Source organism: Stegastes partitus, unplaced genomic scaffold, assembly GCF_000690725.1.
Source record: "Stegastes partitus isolate 25-593 unplaced genomic scaffold, Stegastes_partitus-1.0.2 Scaffold3685, whole genome shotgun sequence".
In the NCBI taxonomy this organism is placed as follows: domain Eukaryota; kingdom Metazoa; phylum Chordata; class Actinopteri; family Pomacentridae; genus Stegastes; species Stegastes partitus.
In genome coordinates this window covers 6,508-26,186 of record NW_007581416.1, presented here as the reverse complement: position 1 = coordinate 26,186, position 19,679 = coordinate 6,508, and the positions used below count along the sequence as shown (strand labels likewise).

Sequence of the window (19,679 nt, the reverse complement as noted above, 5' to 3'; positions counted from 1 at the left end):
CATCAACCTTAAGCAAGTGCCAAACTAAATTTCATTTTTGTTCCTCATTCATTCATTCATTCACTTACAAGTGCAGACAAGTATTTTTGAATAAATCTATGTTTTAAATTCTAGTACTGTTTTAGTCCATCACAATGTTCATCTACCTCAAACAAGTGCCAAGCTGAACTTCAGTTTTTGTCCCTAATTCATTCAATCATTTACTTAGAAGTGCAGACAAGCATTTTTTTTCTTTTTTTAAACCCACCAGTCTGTTTTAAAATCTAGTACTGATTCTACATTTATCATATAGAAAATGTGTCTTGCTGTAGCAGTGTTTAAGCCTTACAAAACGTACCAACTGCGTGTTCGGATAAACAAATACAAGTGAAGGCAGTGAATTGGCCTTGATTTGAAGCCCTTTCAAAACAGAAACAAACTTACACAGCATGCACACAAACACTCAGAAACACAGCTAATGGCTCCGCACTGCATCTCACACCGAGCCTGTGGGCTGCATCCCCGCAAAGCACATTAAATAGTAACCTCACTCAGAGCAACGCTGCCAGTTCAGGATTACACACAGACACTACACAGCTATCCGCAGCTCTATATTATCAGCCCATTACATTGTTGTCCTGTTACAGTGCTTCCTGTGAAGCAGCCAGTTAAATCACAGCGGCGTCTATATTACTGAGATGATACAGAAAGCATTACAGATTGCAGAGTGTCTGCTGCTGCTGCTGCACACACTGCGGTACGGCAGAACATAAAATCACAGAAGGCAGCGAAGCAGGACGCTGCTAGAGAACGTGCAAAGTCAGCAGTTTAAAAAGTGAAGCTGAAAGAAGGAGTAGTATCTGAGAAAACATCTTTGAAATCACTTTGCTTCTCATTCTGATTTCCAAATCTCACTAAAACTCCATTAGTGCACCTAATTGTAAGATTCTGCAATGTCTTCCTGTGATCAGGAAATGGCTGGATTGAGCAGAAGGCTGGTCTGGGTCATTTATGTTTAGATTTCTTCCTTTATTTAGCTTGCTCTCTCTCTCTCTCTCTCTCTCTCTCTCTATTTGCCTCAATTGAAACTGGAATACAGTTTTAGCTTTGAACAAACAAATAATTCCTCCCAAAACAGCTTTGTGGCCTTGGCTTGAAATAGCAAACCAGAAAGATAGCAGCAGGTACATTTTGGCAAAGGTTTCCAGGCCAGCAGCCTGGGAAGGTAGCCAGTATTCAATCACTGTAATCTATTCCAAAAAAACCCTCTGCAGCTGTTGTGTTTCTCATCAGAGTTTCCAGAGTATCTGCTGTCATCCACTAGCAGCGGTTTAGACAAATAGTCACTAGATGGCGCCACATTATCAAGTAACATACTGCAGAAAAAGAGTGACCGATTGTGGAAACAGTGGGTGTTTGCACATAAAAGGTTAAATAGGTAATGTTGGACAATCTGCAAAGAATCTATTCTGAGGACCAGGAATGTGCGTGGCAAATTTCATGACCAGGCATCCAATTTATAAGTCAAACCTCTCTGAGAACAAGATGTTAATGAGTTCTTGTGCTACCCAAACTTAATCCTTAATCGCATTATAATAGATAGAGCAGCGCAAGGTGACATAAAACCCTGCTTGTCTGTCCACCAGAGAGAGTCATTACTAAAGATGTTTCAGTCTAAAATTACAACAGACGTGACAAATATCACTGATTTCAAACACTGTGGGTTTTATATAATATGTGTTGTGTTAACAAACAAGGTAATGACCAGTTAATTAGTTCAAGTACCAGTTGCAGCTTCAGTAACTGATCAGTCACAGTTTCTTCGTTGTGTCTTTGAATTTTTGCCTGTGTATATACGTAACTTTCATCAGCAGATGTTATTCTGCTTTCCAGGAATTAGGGAGTTATGCTCTGTTTAACTCAAGTTAACAGTAGTGCACTAGTGCTTCAATAAATACTCTCTTCTAGAGAGCAACGGTAAAACATGACATTTTCTTAAACATTTCCAGTGTTTTAGCTACCGACCTCATGCAATTCTATAAACGTTAACCTCCTCACGACAATATACAGAAGAAAAGAATAACGAATAAAACAGAATTGATGACTCCATCACTCACCCAAAATGTCCTCAGACAATTTTTTTTAAAGGTGCTACTGACAAAGTGGTATCCCTTATTATTCAATATAAAAACAAAAAAAAACTAAAGAAGACTAATAATGCCAAAATGTGAATGTCTTCAGATAACCATACAATCTGTAAAACTTTAAACATGGCTTTTAAAACTACTTTGTCCTTCGCCACCACATAGCCTACTCATTTTTTCACATAAAAATACTCATGTATTTAACATTTATTGTGATTATTATATACATGTAAGGAGAAGAAGTGAAATACTGAAACATGGCTATGCTAGCTCTTCTTAATTTACTTCCAGTAAGCTGTCTGATGAGACATTTTGATGAGAATTATATTTGACCTGATGTAAAAATTTAGCATCTTTTAACACAGCATGGATTTTGTGATGCCGAAAAACACATTTTCCAACAAAAATGACTGAGAGCAGTGTCCTGTTTTAACAACACACAACTGGCAAAATGGGACACTCACAAAATCTCCAAGTAAAAAAAAAAAAAAGAGCAAAAGGAATATTAAATTGATTCTTAGTGGTTCTGATACATAACTATTTTTCCTTTACAAAATAGATTGGAATTAGTTTTTTACTTTTTTATTAGCTTAACTATTTCAATGTCGTTTTGATCACCACTGTGATTCTGGGATCAAGTGTCACTGAACATGACGTCAGGCCCACTTTGCCTTTTCAGCAAAGCCTAAGCATTGATTTGGGGGATATTTTCTGTATTGTTTAAAAGACACTCATTGCGAAGCCTTTCCTAATTTGCCAGTTGTCCCACTTTAACAATACTCACCCTACTTTAAATATTCATTTCGGATCGAGGTCACATCATGTTTAGGGCTGCACTTTATGTATCTATACTAGACTTAATTATGTCTCGTAATCTTTTCACTTATTTCAGGTTGTGGTTACACCTTATAAACTACAGACTGTCCTCAAAAATGAATCCCACCACAGACACATGAAATAAGAGTCTGTGTACAAGGGCTGTTTTGATTTGCTCTGTCACTGCATCTCATAAATCACTCCCTCTTTCTTTATTGACTTGGCTTTACTGCCTTTTCAGTGTATCGACGTGTTTGCTTTGTGCCCTTTGCAGGTGCTTTATGGGTAACGGCTGACATAAACTAAACAAGGTTTTATTGCGATACTGTCACCAGAAACTGGACATTCTGCTACTATAACAAGTAGTTCCAGAGCAGCTGAAGTCAATCTGAATATCACTATCACATGTAGCCGACAGCTATCTACTCCTCAAATACCCTTGGTGAAGCTTAATCAATTGGTGCTCTATTTTTTATTACTGCTGTCCGTTAATTGCCGATTTCTAATTTAGGATTTTTTATGAAGCTCAACCACGAAATTAGCCCCATTTCCCCGAGGTGTTGTTCTTGGTGGGTGGGGAGGTTAATGGTACATTTATATGAACCAGTCGGTGGTAATCGACTTTCTTTTGTAAACTGAAAAATGTTGTTTGAAAAGTTGTCACCTTAGTGTCACTTTTTAAAGATGCTGGTGGAAAAAGACCCTCATACCCAAATGTGGTTCTCTCCACGGCAGCGATTACATGACTTTTACCCTTCAGTTTGGGGGGTGGCAGTAGTGAGCCCAGTATTGTGTGGTGCACCACAATGAAGCAAACAAGAAAACTTGAACCAATCAGCCACTATATTAAGACCACTGGCAGGTGAAGTGAGTAACATTGATCATATTGTGACTGTACAATGTTCTGTTGAATTCCTAGTGTTCACACGGATTTTAAATTGACATGCTTCACCCCCCCTAAATATTCCTCCAGAACACACACCCACGCACTCATGGCAACAGTGTTCACCGACAGCAAACGTCTCGAGGAACATGACCAAGAGCGTCTACCTGGTCTCCAAATGTCACCATATCAGATCAGCAGAATAAGTCTGATTCACGGAGGCAGAATCTTTAGTGTGACCTCAAGAATCTGTTGCCAATATCCCATCCCAAAAATACAGCACTCCTCGAGGACCTGTATGGTTTTGGTGGCACAGAGGAGACCTACAGAGTATCAGGCCAGATGTGGTTTTAATGTTGTGGCTGATGATGTTCTTAATCAAGGGACACAAAGGTGTGATTTATCATTAATTAGAAGGGTTTCCAAACTGGAGTTTTCAGTTTAGCAAGTGAAAAGAATACAAGGATGAGAACAACCTGATTTGATAAAGGTTTTCTGGTTAACTTCCCCTCTAACTTCTAGCACAAAGCCGCTATCTCAAGCTTTTCAATTGGATTTTTGCAAACTTATACTTGCCTATTTAAGTCAGGCTAATGTGTTGCATGCTGATGTGCAGTAGAAGACTAGGGCCACTGCTGCCCCTATTCAGGACTTTCATGTTGCCATTCGTAGAAGGTCTTTCGGGGTCCATTGGACCCCAAGAATGAATATGTGCAAAATATTTGTTGGTATTCATTATAGACTTGTATACTATGTTAAATAAATGTTCTGATAAGTTTGATGTATTTTTGGTTCCAAATGCATGACAAATGTCCCTCTTTTTATGTATAAAAATAAAATCTTTAAAAATGAAAAAACAATACCTGTCACCTAAACCAAATGGCCTGGGGTCCAAAAGACCCCAAAAGTCTTGAATAGGGTTTAAAAAAAGACAAAAACAACCTAAAATTCATTTTAATAAAAAAATATAAGTCAAAATTCTGAGTCAGATTTTTTTTTTACATTTTATTTATGCATTTATTTTACGGCAGTCATAGTTCTCTATTATTCTTATGCAACATTCTGACATCAGTAAAGTGACTTTGGGGCAAACTGTTAAGGTTAATGCCACTTGGACACTAGATCTTTATGGGTTTCGTCCTAGCATGAGCCATAATGCCACTAATTTCCCAGTTGGCCTACACTTTTCTTAATCCTCTTTCCTGGCTTTACAACTAATTTTTACAAATCCTGTGCTCTAACAATCATTTATATCTCATCCTATTCAGACTTAGTCGCTGTCTTTTGATTTGTTGTCCAGTGCCATTTTCATAGTTTCGCATTTAAAACATAGAAGGCGAATTAGCTGTCTTTAAACTGCAATTGCAAGCCTAGTTTTAATAAATTACTTTCTGAATGAACTCAAACATCAGCTTGAAATCATTCTAAAGTGGACAATCAATGGAAAGAAACAGGTTTAGACTTAAAAATAAATAGGCTTTTGCTTAAAATATGAGGACAAGTATTCTTATATTCTTGATTACTCTATAAAAGTGCACTATGCATTCTGCTGCACAGATGTTCAGCTGGATGTATTCTTAACTGGCTACACTCAGTTGGATAAAAAGCAGCTGTTTTATGAATGAGCAGGGGTTTCATGCACAGATTATTCTGCATGATAGAGCTCAGCTTGCGGGCTACTCCCTTTTTTGTCACCATGGCAATGATAGTTTCCCAGTTTCCATTGCGGTGTATCCCGTGTCGATTTTATTGCTGTCCAGAGGGGACTGATGAATGAATTTGCGCGCTTGCTGCCGAAATGAGATCCGAGAGCCAGAAAGCCCTCTTTGGGAGAAGTAATAACCCCACGTTAGTGATTTTGCAAGATCGACACATATTGGATATTTCATCCTGAGCACAGAGTAATTAAAGACCATGCAAAAGGTTTATGGGTGTCCTCCGTGCAGAGTGTGGGGTTCGCATAGAAATAAAACACATGGAATAGCCCATAAAGCTGAAAGCTGCTGGATCTGTGCATAGAAAACGTGACATATATCAGAAATCATGACTTTTTATCAGCTTCATTCATTTTCTAAAAGGTTACAAGCCTGCATTGTGAAGCTCCAACACTGTGCCTGTGTTCTGGACTGTGGGGACAATGGGAATAAGTGTGCTGATCTCAGCATCCTCACTCAGCTTTAGCCCCTAGTTCCTCCTTTGTGCTCGCAATTAAGAGAAAAAACGCGCAAAATTGCATCTTTCCTCTCATCCAACTCGGATCCCTCACCTTTGGCGGCATGGTCCTTATCCTCTTTGCCTTTCGCTTTTCCGCTCATGGATCTGTGGCGCTTCTTGCTGGTTGTTGAATCAAACTTCAGGTGGCAGATGCAGGAATTCCTTTCTTCCTTTGGCTCTTTCTTTCTTTTAATTTACTTTTTCATCCTCCCTCAGGTGTGTTTCTCCCTCTTCCAGCCACCGCAGTCCCTCCTCTCGCCCTCTGGTCCCGGGTCCCTCCCTCAGCCTGTCCCTTAGCACGGCTCGGCTCGATTTGAAGACACCAACCACACGGCGGCGGGACGCGCGCACATACATGTGCACGCGCAAAAAACTGCCCGCGCACGCTGAGAGACAAAGAGAGATGAGACAAGTAGAGGAAATGTGCACGCGTCTAAAAGAAGTGGACAGTGTGAGTGTTGGAGCAGGACTCTGGATGAGGGAGATAAGAGATAATTACCAGCAATTACAGCTCAGTGGAACATTCACTCATGTCCTGTTAGAACTGCAGGTGACTGACCAGCCGAAAATGTGCTCATAGCTTATTAGAAAGTGCACATGGGACTTGTTTTTATTGAGGTTTGTTAACATTAGTAAGAATAACTACTGTCTTACTGTCAAGTGAGACCTTATTGATGATCTTATTAAAAAAGTGGAGAGCAACAAACCTCACAACCTTCTATCCATGACTAACATTCATAAACAGCAAAATAAATAAATAAATCTAATTTTAAAAAGGTGAAAATTTGTCAGCAAGCATGCTGAAAGAGTATGTTAAGAATGACAGAATATTGTAATTTTTTTTAATGGGAAAACTGTGCAATAAAAATTAATATCTGTTAATTAATTATATTTTTCAGCTGATTTGTCACATTTTAAAACAATGAATAACTATTCATGACGATTACGATTTTTGATGTGGAGTGGGGTTGTTTATGTTTTGTTTTTTTGTGTTTTTTTTTACAGTCAACATGTTTATTAATAATCCTTTACTGTGATTTGACTACATATTGTCTGTGTTAGGCAATTAACATAATTTTTCTTTCAAACAACTACAACATATCTGTAAAAATAATGATATTGAAAAGGGTGGTATTATACAGTCAACCATTGTAAAAGAACAAAATAAAGATTTTTAATGTGAACATTTGTTCAAAACTTGTTTGACTTTACTAGATTGAATCTGCAATTTAACAAAATTGGAAAAATCTGTTAAATAACAGAAAATTATTCAGAAAATTACAGCTAAAAACAAGTTTTTTTTGGCTGTTTTAAATACAGTGTTAAAAAGTAAAATTTTATGATCAAACTCTGTAAAAGGAATAATTACCATTAATAAAAGTATAGATTTTAAAGTTGATGTTATTTACAGTTTCGGCCCGGTTTGTTAAAGTACATGTACATCAAAACTTTTTTTTGTAATTTTACTATAATTTAACAACACAGAGGAAATCTGTAAAATAACAGCAATTTTTTCAGAACATTACAGTTTAAAGCAATTTAAAAAGATCATTTTTTACAGTGTAACTTCAGACTTGATGATTTACAAGAAACGTGACCTCTGTATCTGCTTTTACGAATATCAATAAAATCATTATTAAAGGGATGTAATTTTCTCTGTTTAAGTCATCTGCAGTTGAAAATATGAAGGAGTTCAGGTAGTCGAGGGTTGTCCCTGATGAGTGTAACAGTAAAAACACAGAGCAAGTGAGGAAGATTGGGCAATGCAAAACTTGTTCTTACATTAAGGTATCCACAGAAGCAAGCATCAGTGGATTAATTGTTAATAAGGCCATTTGTAAGAGCCTTGTTAGAAAATGAGCCTGCACTGAAAAAAGAAAAACAGATGTTACCGCCTCATGTGCTTACGGACACACAAAAACTGCAGGTTGCACATTTTACCCGCTTAAGGAAGGTCACCATATTCTAAAGGTTGTCTTCCATCCAATAAATGCAGATCCACATGCAAACTCAGCAGTCTAACACTATGCAAATGAATCGCTTTATTGATCATTTAATCAATTTGCGCAGGAAAATTGCTTCTTCTTTTTTTTTTAACCATGGCCTAAGTAGAATACACTTACACTTCATCCCATGACAGGAGTGTCCGTGTGTTGTAGAAGATCAAAACCTTTTTAGACAGTGAATTTCTTAAGGTATGAGTACACTGTATGTAAACACTGTTTTCTCAAATACCAGTCATAGTCGTTTTCCTATGAAGAAAAAGTGGTATCATCTATACAAATGACAACTTAAACCTATAAGTATCCTGTAGGAACAGTCATGTCCTTCAGCCTTATTTCTTAGGACAAAGACAGTATGAAATGTTGCCATGTACCATAATATTCTTCTAGTTTTCTTTCTCTACCTGAAGCTCCATTTAGTTCAAGTCAGGACAGGACAGGACCGTGCTATAGACTTCAGTTTGTTACTGTAAAGTTGTTTGGAGTGAAGTTAGGTCAGAGATAAATTTAGTTTCTTCTGTTAACCTACATGAAGCAGCTGTATGGCTAAGCAGCACCGGCCTGCTAAAACTACTCCCAATTTTGTTTTTATCTGCACTTAAACAACCTAGTTTATGTAGATTCTTCTTTTTAACAGCAGTGGGATTTTTCTTTTTACTGTAAAAAAACCAAAGTCAATTGCACTGGGTAACAGAAGGTGAGAATAAAGAGATTTGTTTGGGTGCAAATGTGTTTGGAAGAACTAGCTCCTTACCTGACAACATGCAGGCCTTTGGGGTTGAAACATGACCATAAAGCATGTCACATTTAGTTTTTCTGTTCAGTGGCTACTAACAGAATTGTCTTAAAGTTAAGGTTATTAATGTGATTAAAACAAACAACGCATTAAAAAGACATTGAGTTTCAAAAGCCATGACCTGTCTGAGTTTGTCCCTTTTGGAAACCAGCTTGCTCTAAAGGGGAGGCCTCTAAAGCAGCTTTTTTATGTGTTGGAGGAGTAGGTGGGGTCTCAGATCTGATTGGACAACAGATATGTGATGGAATTCACTGTAATTAAGGTAAATATAGAAGGAGGCAGAAGTGGTTGATCATTCTGGATGAGGACTGTTGGTTCAGCATTGATGAGTGATCAGGAAATGACAAATTGAGGCCCTGAGGTTGAAGGAATCTTCAGAAAATCATGTGTAGTTGCTGCTAACTTTGTCGCCTCCCTCTGAGATCTCTGACCCGATTGGCCAGTTTGAATTTTCTTTTTTTTAAGTCTGCTTTATTTTTGTTCTTTTGTGATTTCTTAGTATAAGTACAAATGCTGCCTTAATCCATAAGAAGGTTCACTAAGTTATGGGCAAGTCCACTCTCTTTTTGGTAAGCAAGCAGGGTCATGTGCACATCGTAAGTCACAAATTATATAGAAATAAAATACACAGAGCAGATAACAAGGGAGCCATGGTTTTACTTTGACTGATGAATATGGAAAATGTACATATTTTTAAATACCAATATTAAAAAAATATTTTAAAAGTGAATATAAATCAAGTTAAACAAATCGGATAAATGAATGCAAGCCCACAATTTGAATAGAAGGAAATATATTTGCAAATAAAACATTTTCAGTACAATTTGAAATTTTTAAAGTCGTATCCTTTTAAAACTATTCAACTTTTGGTCTACATAAAAAGGGGGGAAAAAAACTCCTCAGGCTTTGTGACAGTAATTTAAATTTGTGTACTCAAAAAGCCTCTTTGGAGCTGCTTCCTCTCAGAGTTACCTCCGCTCCATCGCATTCCTATGCACCGCAGATCTTGAATAGAACTATTGGCCTCAGTGAAAAGTCATGCAATGGCAGAAATTGTGTCACTGTGTTTCGCTGAAGGTTTAGTCTCCCTGAGTGACCCGTTACTATAACATGCTGGTGAGCATGTTTTCCGTGGTCCCGCATGACGAGTTTGTCCGACTCTTGTGTAACACGTCTGTGATGTCAAGTCGTGGCGGCTTTTTGACTCGAGCCACTAAATGAGCCAGCAGACCAAAACCCGGCTGGACCTCTGCCAAAGCCTCCCCTTGAGGATTACTGATTTGGGACCAGCTGCTGTACTGGAACAAAAAGTGCCACATAAGTCTGCTCCTGTTCCCATCAGCAGAACCCACTCTGATGAAATGCTCGCAGAAAAATGTAGAACTCATTCAAACTGAAAGGTAACGTATTTGCCTTCAAATAAACCTCAAGTAGTGAATAATACATACTTTTTCTGTATCAATCAAGTCCCAATGAAGCACTTAGTGGTACCTATTGGTCTTTACATGAAGGTATGCTGAAGTGAGCATGACTTTGGGGGTAACAACAGGATATTTTTGCAAAAAGGAGAAATAAATTATACTATACTGGCAACCTACGGACTACAGTGCAAAAAAAACCAAAGCTGAATTTGAAGAAAAATGTATAACTTATTTCTGATTTGTTCTAAAATGTGCCATTAGTAACTTCTGCTGTACTTAAATTTGAGCACCAGTAAGTGTTTATTGGTCCCGAATTCACACATTGCATTATTTCATTCAGTTCTAATTGTTCAATAGCTTTTTTTTAATCCTCTTTGGAGTGACAGATTCAAATCCCAACAAGTCCGATAACGACACACGAAGAGTCGAGCATAGCAGAGGTGTTTAATTAGACCACCCTTATGTTTCCATGTGGCAGCCGTCCACTCCGAGTTTCTCCTGTGGTGCAGAGCAAGCATTGCGCCTGCAGCCAATGGAGGGAAACCCTGACAAATCCCCAGGTACACATGTCAGGTTTTCCTCTGTAACCTGTCAGTCATAATAATTCCTCTGCACCAGTGAGGTGGTTTGAGGTCACTATTCAATGCCGCTGAGGGACATTGACCTCATGAGTCATACGCTAACCGTAAAACAGCTGTATGATTACACAGCTGGAGGAGAGAGAGGGAGAGAGAAGACACTTCTGTGTTAATTGATGAAAGTGGTGACATGTAAAAATAAGGTTATTGACGTGATCCTCAGCCTGCATCTGGATCCTGGAGCTGCACCGTCTCCTCATTTACACCACCGAGCTCAACGATTTGATGAATGACCAAAGGGAGCAGTGTGAGTTTGTCCTAAATAAACCTTGGGCAGACCTCATGATTCAACTCAGACGTAAACGATGATACGCTTCAAAAAACTTCAGAAAGAAAACCAAGATAAGAGAAATACTGAACAAATAAAGATACACAATTCATCTAGTTAATTGTAAGTGACACACTTGCTTCTTTTGCTCCCCATATGTTCGCTTTACTTCATAAAAAAATTAGCTAATTAACTATATGGTAGTTTTTTGTTTTTTGCCCATCTTTACTTCTAATGATATTGTTTCACAATTAGATTATAAAGATTATATAAATACTCATTTGCAATCAAATATCCAAGCTATATTTAAATAGTGTGAGAGAAAATCATACAACAATGCACAGTCTAGAGGAGATTATGAACACTGAGGGCAAGTTTCCACCATTTTCCTGGTTTTAACCCACTTTTTCCTGCCCCTCTTTGTTCATTTACATCTGAGACGCTTGATGTCAGCGGTCCCCTCCCCCACTGCTGAGCTCCTCCTCGCAGCACTGAAGGAATCCAGTCCCAGGACACCAATCAGCAGGGAGTGATCTAATCGTAACTGTTAGTAAAGGGGTGGTGAACATGTTAATTGTTATCCTCCCTCACTGTTTATCTTTTTTTTTTTTGTCTACCTTACAATCCAGTTTGGGGACAAATTTAAACGCTGGCATAAGTTGCAGTAAAACGAGGGATGCAACCGTCCCTCCCCCCATTTAAATCATCCTAGGCCAATAAATTGCCACAAGGCCGCTGCTGGTAGGGAGCTGTTGGCTCAACGCCGGCTGAACTGGCTGTCAGTCACAGTGATTTGTCCTCAGCCACACCCCGTGTAACTCACACTCTAATCAAACAGCCTCCAATGCTCAGCATCAAGCTTGGAGACTGGCTGCTCTTTACCACAATGTGCTAATTGCAGCACTTGATAAGGATTTTTTGTTTGCTGTCTCTTCTGCTGCCTGCTTAGATTTAAAGTAACGTTTTTCCCACAACAAGATGGTGATGCCGTTTGAATCTGGATGCATTAGCCACCTCTTTGTATTTGTATGTGTGCTCTTGTATGTGTTCTTCAGTGAGGGACAATGGTCCTCACTAATGTGATTAGGTCTTGGATTTTTTTTTTTTTTTTACCTCATTATCATTCTGCCACAGGAAAAATGTCCTGTTCATATTTCCTTCAGGGGCTGCAAGGTGACTCAGTGGTTAGCACCATCTCCTTGCAGCTAGAAGATCCCCAGTTTGCATCCCCAGTTTGCAACCTTGGGTTCTCTTCGGGTTCTCCGTCCCTGAGTGGGCTGGAATAGGCTCCCCCCCGCGACCCTAGTGAGGATTAAGAGGTGTATAGATAATGGATGGATGGATATTTCTTTCAAGCAATCACACTTGTCTTGAGCAGTGTTAAGCCCAGGGTGCAGTGATGGTGCCCCTGCAAAATAGTGAAAAGGGGAATTGCTTTCATAGAACATGTGCACACAGGGACCTGAGCGCTGTTATTGACAATTCACAAAAAAAAAACAATGCACAAACCAAATTCTCTGCAAAACTTGTTTGCTGTTGCAATTTGTAAGAAGCACCACACAGATAGTTCAAGGGAAAGGTAAGGCCGTGTGAAATGTGCGTTGGAAATGGTAGGCTTATTTTTGAAGTGTACATTCTGGTGAGCCAGACTAGAGTGTGAAGCACAGGGAAGCTTGTCTGCTCTAAAGAAGACATGAGTTCCCTGAGAATATGATTTGTGAAATTTATTGTATGCCATTGCTTTGCTTTTCTATTTTTCTGCATCTTCATCATCACAAATTGTACAGAAAATTATGCATGCAAGCAATTCTTACCATTAGCATCCGAGTTAGGTGGCACAGTATCATAAACTTAATTTACTTTATCTCAAAGCTCATAAAAAATACCTATTTTTTTTTTTATTATTCCAGCTTCCTTAAAGAGAACATAAGAACAGAGTTATCGTTCAGTGGGGCTTATGCATATTCTTTTTTTTTTTCTTAAAAAAAAAAAATTAATTTAGAAAAAATTCCAAATCATAGCTAAATTAAATGCTATGTAAATGTTGCATCTGTTGTTTCTGGCAATTAAAAGTGAAAGTAAGTGATTCAACCCGAAAGCTAGAGTCTGGTAAATTGTGTGTAAATTTGGCAAATATTAGCAGTACTGGTCCTCCCACCCAGAATAAGCAAAACTCCTGAGCACACTGGGTCATGCACATGTGCTGGTCATCGCTAATACGTTCAGCTTTATTTAAAAAAAATCAAACGTTCTATGATGTGTAGTTGTGATGTAGTTAGGGCAATGACGATGAAGTTCCTCAGAAATAGAGAAGCGCAGACATGTGTACGTGTGTGTGTGTGTGCGTGTGTGTGTGACTGTGTTTACCCCATTTGAAGCCCTCACGTAAGCCATGCTGCAAAAAGCTGCTTATCGGACAAGAGTCATCGTGATAAACAACACGATTAACAGCTGGTAACGTTAACACACACACACACACATACACACACACACACACGCGCGCACACATACGCATGACAATGTCCAAACTATCCTGACTCATCAACAGTCAATATTTGGTGTTGCTCAATTTCAGCCTGACTTGACTGAATAAAATCACCTGCTTTTCAGAATGATTCATTTTCGGCCTCTGTAGTTCTTGCATATCTACATTCTTTAGGTTTTATACACTTTTGTCCAAATTCTACTCTCTCTTTCTTTCACTTGCACACACAAATTTGAACAAACAACACACACTCACACACACACTCTGCAGCCACACAGGTGAGTAAACAGTGTGTTGCTGTACTTTGGAGTGGTGGATTAGCCTTTTTTTTTCCCCCGGCATCGCTTTGTCAGAATCACACAGACAACTGACAACGGCAAGATGGCCAGAGTGTGTACGCTGTTTTTCGTTGTCGGTTTATGGCTGGAGATGTATGGACTGCTTGCTGAACTCACAGAGGAAAACGCAGGTAAACAAAAGGAGGAGGTATTGATTAAAGCAGTAGCAGGCAGCCAAATCAGAGCTGAAAAGTATAAGAAGAGTCTGATGGCCGGGCAGTTGACCACTGGACTATTTTAAAGGCACAGTTGCTGATCTCAACATCTTAAAGTGGTATTCTAATTTTTAAAAGGTGTTTTTATCATTAAGCTCTCATCTCCTCATCAATTTGTTGTCACTTCTGCTGTAAAGAAATGTGGATGCAAATGATTCCAATGAAGTTTTAATGGAAAACATACAGTGCATTTCGCCACGCTCTGTGTTTTTGTAAGCCGCATTAGCTTCTTTTAATATACAATATCAAACTGCCTATAGGACTACAGGATATGATGAACATTTTGGCTAAATCTGACACACATTCTATTGATGTTAATTATTAAGATTTGTCTCTGATTAACAAATAAAGTAATGATTTGGACAACATATTGAGACAGTCGACAACATATTGATGCTTTACAAAGAGCACTGTGGGGAAAATGGTGTGTATTAGTAAGATTACTCAATAGATGACGTCCGGACTGCAGTGTGAGGTCGTAAGCTTCAGATGATGCTGTGTGTTAAGTCGGTGAGATCGGCCAGTGTAGGTTCGCCTAAGCAGATGGCAGATGCATTGTGAATGTGAAGCTGCAGAGGATGACCTCAGAAGCAGATTAGATGTAACTTAGGTCAGGTGTCATAGTGTCATCTGTCAGAGATTTACGATGACACAACCTGATACAGCAGTGCTGGTTAATCTGTTGGAACATGAATACTGAGGTTCTGTTTGTGTTAAAGTAACATATAGTCAGCCTCGATGGGAGGAGTTCTTATGAGCAGTTAAAATATCTTTAACTGGTCTTTTGTTACCGTTTCAGGAGCTGTGTTCGTGTCCCAGCAGGCGGCAAACACGGTGCTTCGTCGCCTTCGCAGGTACAACAGCGGCCTTGAAGAAGTTCTTCACAAAGACAACCTGGAGAGGGAGTGCAGAGAGGAAACCTGCTCGTTTGAGGAGGCCAGGGAGGTGTTTGAGAACGATGAGAAAACTGTAAGTTGCATGCACACAAAGAGTCCATTATCCTGCTTGAATAAAGTGTGTATGAAGGCAAAACTCTGAGGTTTGTCTTTAATGTTTCTCTATTAGATGGAATTCTGGGCCGGCTACGTTGGTAAGACAAATGAGAGACCAATTCTCATGTTGACTCAAAATGTAAAACAGACAATCACCTCCTAACCTGAGTTGTGTACATGCTTTACGCTTGCTTGCAGATGGTGACCAGTGTGACCCACCACCCTGCCAGAATGGAGGTCAGTGCCAGGATGGAGTCAGCTCTTATGTCTGCTGGTGCAAACCAAACTTCAGAGGCAAGAACTGTGAGATCGGTGAGTGCAACACACTTTTTGCTAACATGCATCTGGGCACTAAGGTGACAACACACGAAAGAGATTCATTCTGTTTTTCTGCTGTTTTTTTTCAGAAGTGACCAAGCAGTGTTCAGTCAACAACGGTGGATGTTTCCACTTCTGTACGATGCAGGCAGACCGAGCTGTGTGCAAGTGTGCAGCCGGTTACAGGCTTGGACCAGACAAGAAGAGCTGTGAACCAACAGGTAAAATGAAATGGCAAACCCTGCACGCCATCCAGCAAAGTGGTTGTTCAGGTCTTTTCTGTAATATTTTAAATTTCAGGACACAAAAAAGCATCACAACAATTACGGCACACCTGCACACATGGGGATAATGCTTCACATTAGATCCCAATTGCACAAACCTTCAAATATAAATTACTGTCTTTTGATCGCCTTTTTCAGACCCTGATGACTGGCTGTAGATTTCCAAATTAAGTTTTGGTTTCAGCTACTATTAAGATAGTCACAAATCAGAACTTTGAAATAGGATTTTTTTCTCTGTTCTAAAACAAAAAACAAGCCCTAAAGTTATCCCTTCTAACACACTGCTGATGTTAGTGATGCAGGACAACATCTACACTCCTCATCCAGCCAAAAAATGCTTTCCATGGTTTATTTAAAACTAACATTAGACCATAGCAGCCTGAGTTAAGTGAAATCAAGGGAGGATCTTCCTTCTCTGTTACAAATACAAATGCCTTTCTTTATGTTATCACACCTTCGCTGCAGCTCAGTATGGAACAAAAAGAGCGATTTTGTACTAAAAAGATGAGCTTTGGTTGATATATTCTTGCTTTTGGTTTGTCTAAGTCAAATCTCAAGCTTGGCTTCAAATAAACGCAAATATATTTTACACAGAAAAAGGACCGTGGATTTTCTCCCCCATTAGTTACATTGGAAAAGCATTAGGAGATGGTCTCTCTATGGCTGCTATGAACAGCAGGTTTCACTGCACATATGAGCATGTGAGCATTTTTCAGACAGACTTGAGAAAAAAAATTAGCCATTCCTCCAGGAATGATAAAAGCTGTCTCTTGACCAGCAATACAACAGACATCTGGACTCCTCCTGTTACATCTCTAATCCATCCCATTGGTATCCTTTAAGGCATCACAGACTGGCTCGTGCGCTCTCTGTGTTGCAGTTCATAGCTGTCAAGTAAAGTACATAATTAATGATTTCTGCTGACAGATTCAACACACCGGGACCCAATTTGAAAACCAGCCTACATGCAAGTGATACTCAAACTGCTGCTCAAGTTTAATGAGATTCAGGTGACCCCAGGTTGCACCGACCTTAATCACAAAAAAACATTGTGTAGATCTAAAGTGACCAAATGAATCTGTAACTGCTTAAACATAGAAAACCTAAAACCTACTTATTTTCTATATATCTAAATAAATGAGTCAGTTGGAGACCTATGGGGTTCATAAGAATGCATTAGTCATATTAAAATTTCAACCTTTCCATCTCTATGTTCTTAAAATATTAAAATATTTACTTCCCGGTGTGCATCTTGGCACATGAACATTACTAGACTGTTTTCAAGTAACACAGTTCCAGCTATACAAACACTGTCATATTTTAAAATGATGTCTAAGAGACAAACCTTGAACATCTCTCTTTTCTTTTTTTTTCTCCTTTATTTCCCCTCAGTGGAGTTCAGCTGCGGTCGCGTGACCTCCAGCGCCAGCACCAGGACCTTCCTAAGCCCCCGATCATCAAACACGTTACGCTCCTCTGAAACCAAACGCAATTCCAACGATACCCTCCCGGATGACTACTATGATGAAGATATATCACTGATTTATGATTACCTCGACCCCTCCATGAATCATTCAGATGTATTAAACATCTCTCAGACCTCTGCACCAGACGTACATTCAGTGACGTCGGACGCAGACGCCTCTGTAAGGAAGGCGAGAAGCGTCACTGAATCCCCCACAGAGAAGCCGAAGAAGCTCTCCTGGGCTTTCCCCACAACGCCCACCATCGTAGCTAAAGACAACCTTGATCAGAGGATTGTGGGAGGCGATACAGCCATTCCTGGGGAGATACCCTGGCAGGTATTGGATGCAGAATGAAGGAATGATGAGGAGATAGAGGGAAACTGATCACACTGACAAACTGGAGAGTATCGGGTGGTTGAACTTTTAGGGGCATCTTCTTGTAGAAAATGGGGTTTTCTTCACAAGAATTTCAGCAGTGCATGTCCACAAACATAAACCTACCAATCTCTCTCCACAATATTTCCAGGCCACTGAGGCAAGAAAGTAGCCGAGGAGATGGAGTAAAAAAAAAAGAATTAAAGAAAGACACATGCATTTGTCTTCTGTTGACAGAGTCTCTGATACATAGAAAGTAGAAAGTAGGTAGACTGCACAACTTCAAATTATTAATATTTGCAAGAAATTAAAGCCCTCGGCGTTGTTTATGGCCTGCTGAATTTTCGCTTTAGGATTTCTATGGTCTTGTTTCCTTGCAGATATGAGCTTGTTAAGACTGATGTCTGATCATGGACACCACTGAACAACAGCACTTCAGACCCACTGAAAGATGCTACTGAGTTACATTAGAAATGTAAGATTCTGGATGGAGTGTGGAGCTTGAAACGTACAAATTCTACATTTGTTGCTCCAATTTTGACCATTCTTTGTTAAAATGTGAGAGGCGGTAAACTGCTGGAAATCCCTTTTACTAGGCAGTGGAGACAACAGAAATAAATACCCAAGCAAGGAGTATCGAGACGAGTGAGGGAGAAAATGGGAGTATCCACATGTGGAAAAGGAGTGCAAGAAACAATGGGTTCTGCCACATTTCTTTGGGTAACTGTGTTTGTGTTGCCATTTTTGTGCGTTTTAAAGTATTTGTGTTCCTGTTTGTGTTTGTAGGTGACCCTTATGTCTCACTCGGCCGTCCTTCAGAGAGCTCAGCCGTTCTGTGGAGGATCTCTGCTCACTGAATTTTGGGTCATCACTGCAGCCCACTGTCTGGTCCAGGCTGATGTGGCTAGTAAAGGTTTTATCGTCAGAGTAGGTAGGAGAAAAGAAATGCTACCTGCATTCTTTAGTACTAAATCTTTTATCTGTATCGCTCAAGTGCAGATAGCATGGTCTTAATTATTACAATTAATGTCAGTAAAGTGCTCTGTTGGATGTATTTGATACTTTTTAGGATATTAATTAGGAAGACACTACACCCATCACACGCATTACCTGGTGCAGGAACGATATATTTTTGTTATACTATGTTGATATATAAAACTTAATCTTTGTTTCCAGGTGAACATGATGTAACAGAGCATGAGGGTCCAGAGCGAGACCATGTGGTGGCAGAGCAGCATTTGCACCCTTTGTATGATTTCAGCAAGTCACAGTATAACCACGACATTGCACTGCTAAAGCTCGCCAAACCGGTGGAACTGTCCAACCAGCGGCGTCCCATCTGCCTGGGCCCCAAAGACTTCATACAGAGCCTCCTGAGGGACTCCAGCACCTCCCTGGTGAGCGGCTGGGGACGGCTGAAGTTCCAAGGCCTCGAGGCCACCAAGCTCCAGAAGCTGGAGGTCCCCTACGTGGACCGGACCCTGTGCAAGCAGAGCAGCCGTGACCACATCACGCGCAATATGTTCTGTGCAGGCTTTTCAAGTGAGCAAAAGGATTCCTGCCAAGGCGACAGCGGCGGGCCGCACGCCACCAATTACAAAGGCACTTGGTTCCTGACAGGCATCGTCAGCTGGGGGGAGGAGTGCGCCAAGGACGGGAAGTACGGCATCTATACACGAGTGTCACGGTACTACACATGGATCAGTCAGAAAACAGGGCTCCGAATGACCAACTGACACATGAAGCTGTCAACAAAACACACAGTAACAGCTGAGCTTAGCCACTGAGGAAGAGAAAATGTTTCCTCAGCTGAATCACGTGAGAAACTGCACATTTTAATTTCCATTTCTGCAATAAAATGTATTCAAAATATCATAGTATTGGCATGTCTCTGGTGGAATATGACAAACATTTCATCTACTGTAATCCTAACTAGATTAGGTTTGTTTTCCTCTGATGATGCACTCATTGCAACCACGCAGCATCCCTCCTGTTCTGCTCCTTGTATAATTTCACCAGTCAATTGTATAAACAGGAAAACACA

At 39.8% G+C, this 19,679-nt stretch overlaps 1 protein-coding gene across 1 annotated transcript; it reads left to right on the top strand.

Annotated features, from left to right (window-relative positions):
• The first annotated feature begins 14,028 nt into the window (after positions 1–14,028).
• LOC103376158 (coagulation factor IX-like) lies at positions 14,029–19,679 on the top strand. Its single transcript, XM_008306525.1, has 8 exons — positions 14,029–14,116; positions 15,000–15,169; positions 15,266–15,290; positions 15,391–15,504; positions 15,600–15,731; positions 17,187–17,596; positions 18,422–18,566; positions 18,812–19,679. Exons 1-8 carry the CDS (start codon positions 14,029–14,031, stop codon positions 19,369–19,371), a joined length of 1,644 nt encoding a protein of 547 aa, XP_008304747.1. The 3' UTR covers positions 19,372–19,679.

Bases quoted from the DNA above. Each gene is read 5' to 3' on its own strand.
- LOC103376158 (XM_008306525.1), top strand. From the start codon at position 14,029: ATGGCCAGAGTGTGTACGCTGTTTTTCGTTGTCGGTTTATGGCTGGAG. The intron at 15,291-15,390 runs GTAAGACAAATG...GCTTGCTTGCAG, and splicing joins ATTCTGGGCCGGCTACGTTG to ATGGTGACCAGTGTGACCCA. The intron at 15,505-15,599 runs GTGAGTGCAACA...GTTTTTTTTCAG, and splicing joins AGGCAAGAACTGTGAGATCG to AAGTGACCAAGCAGTGTTCA.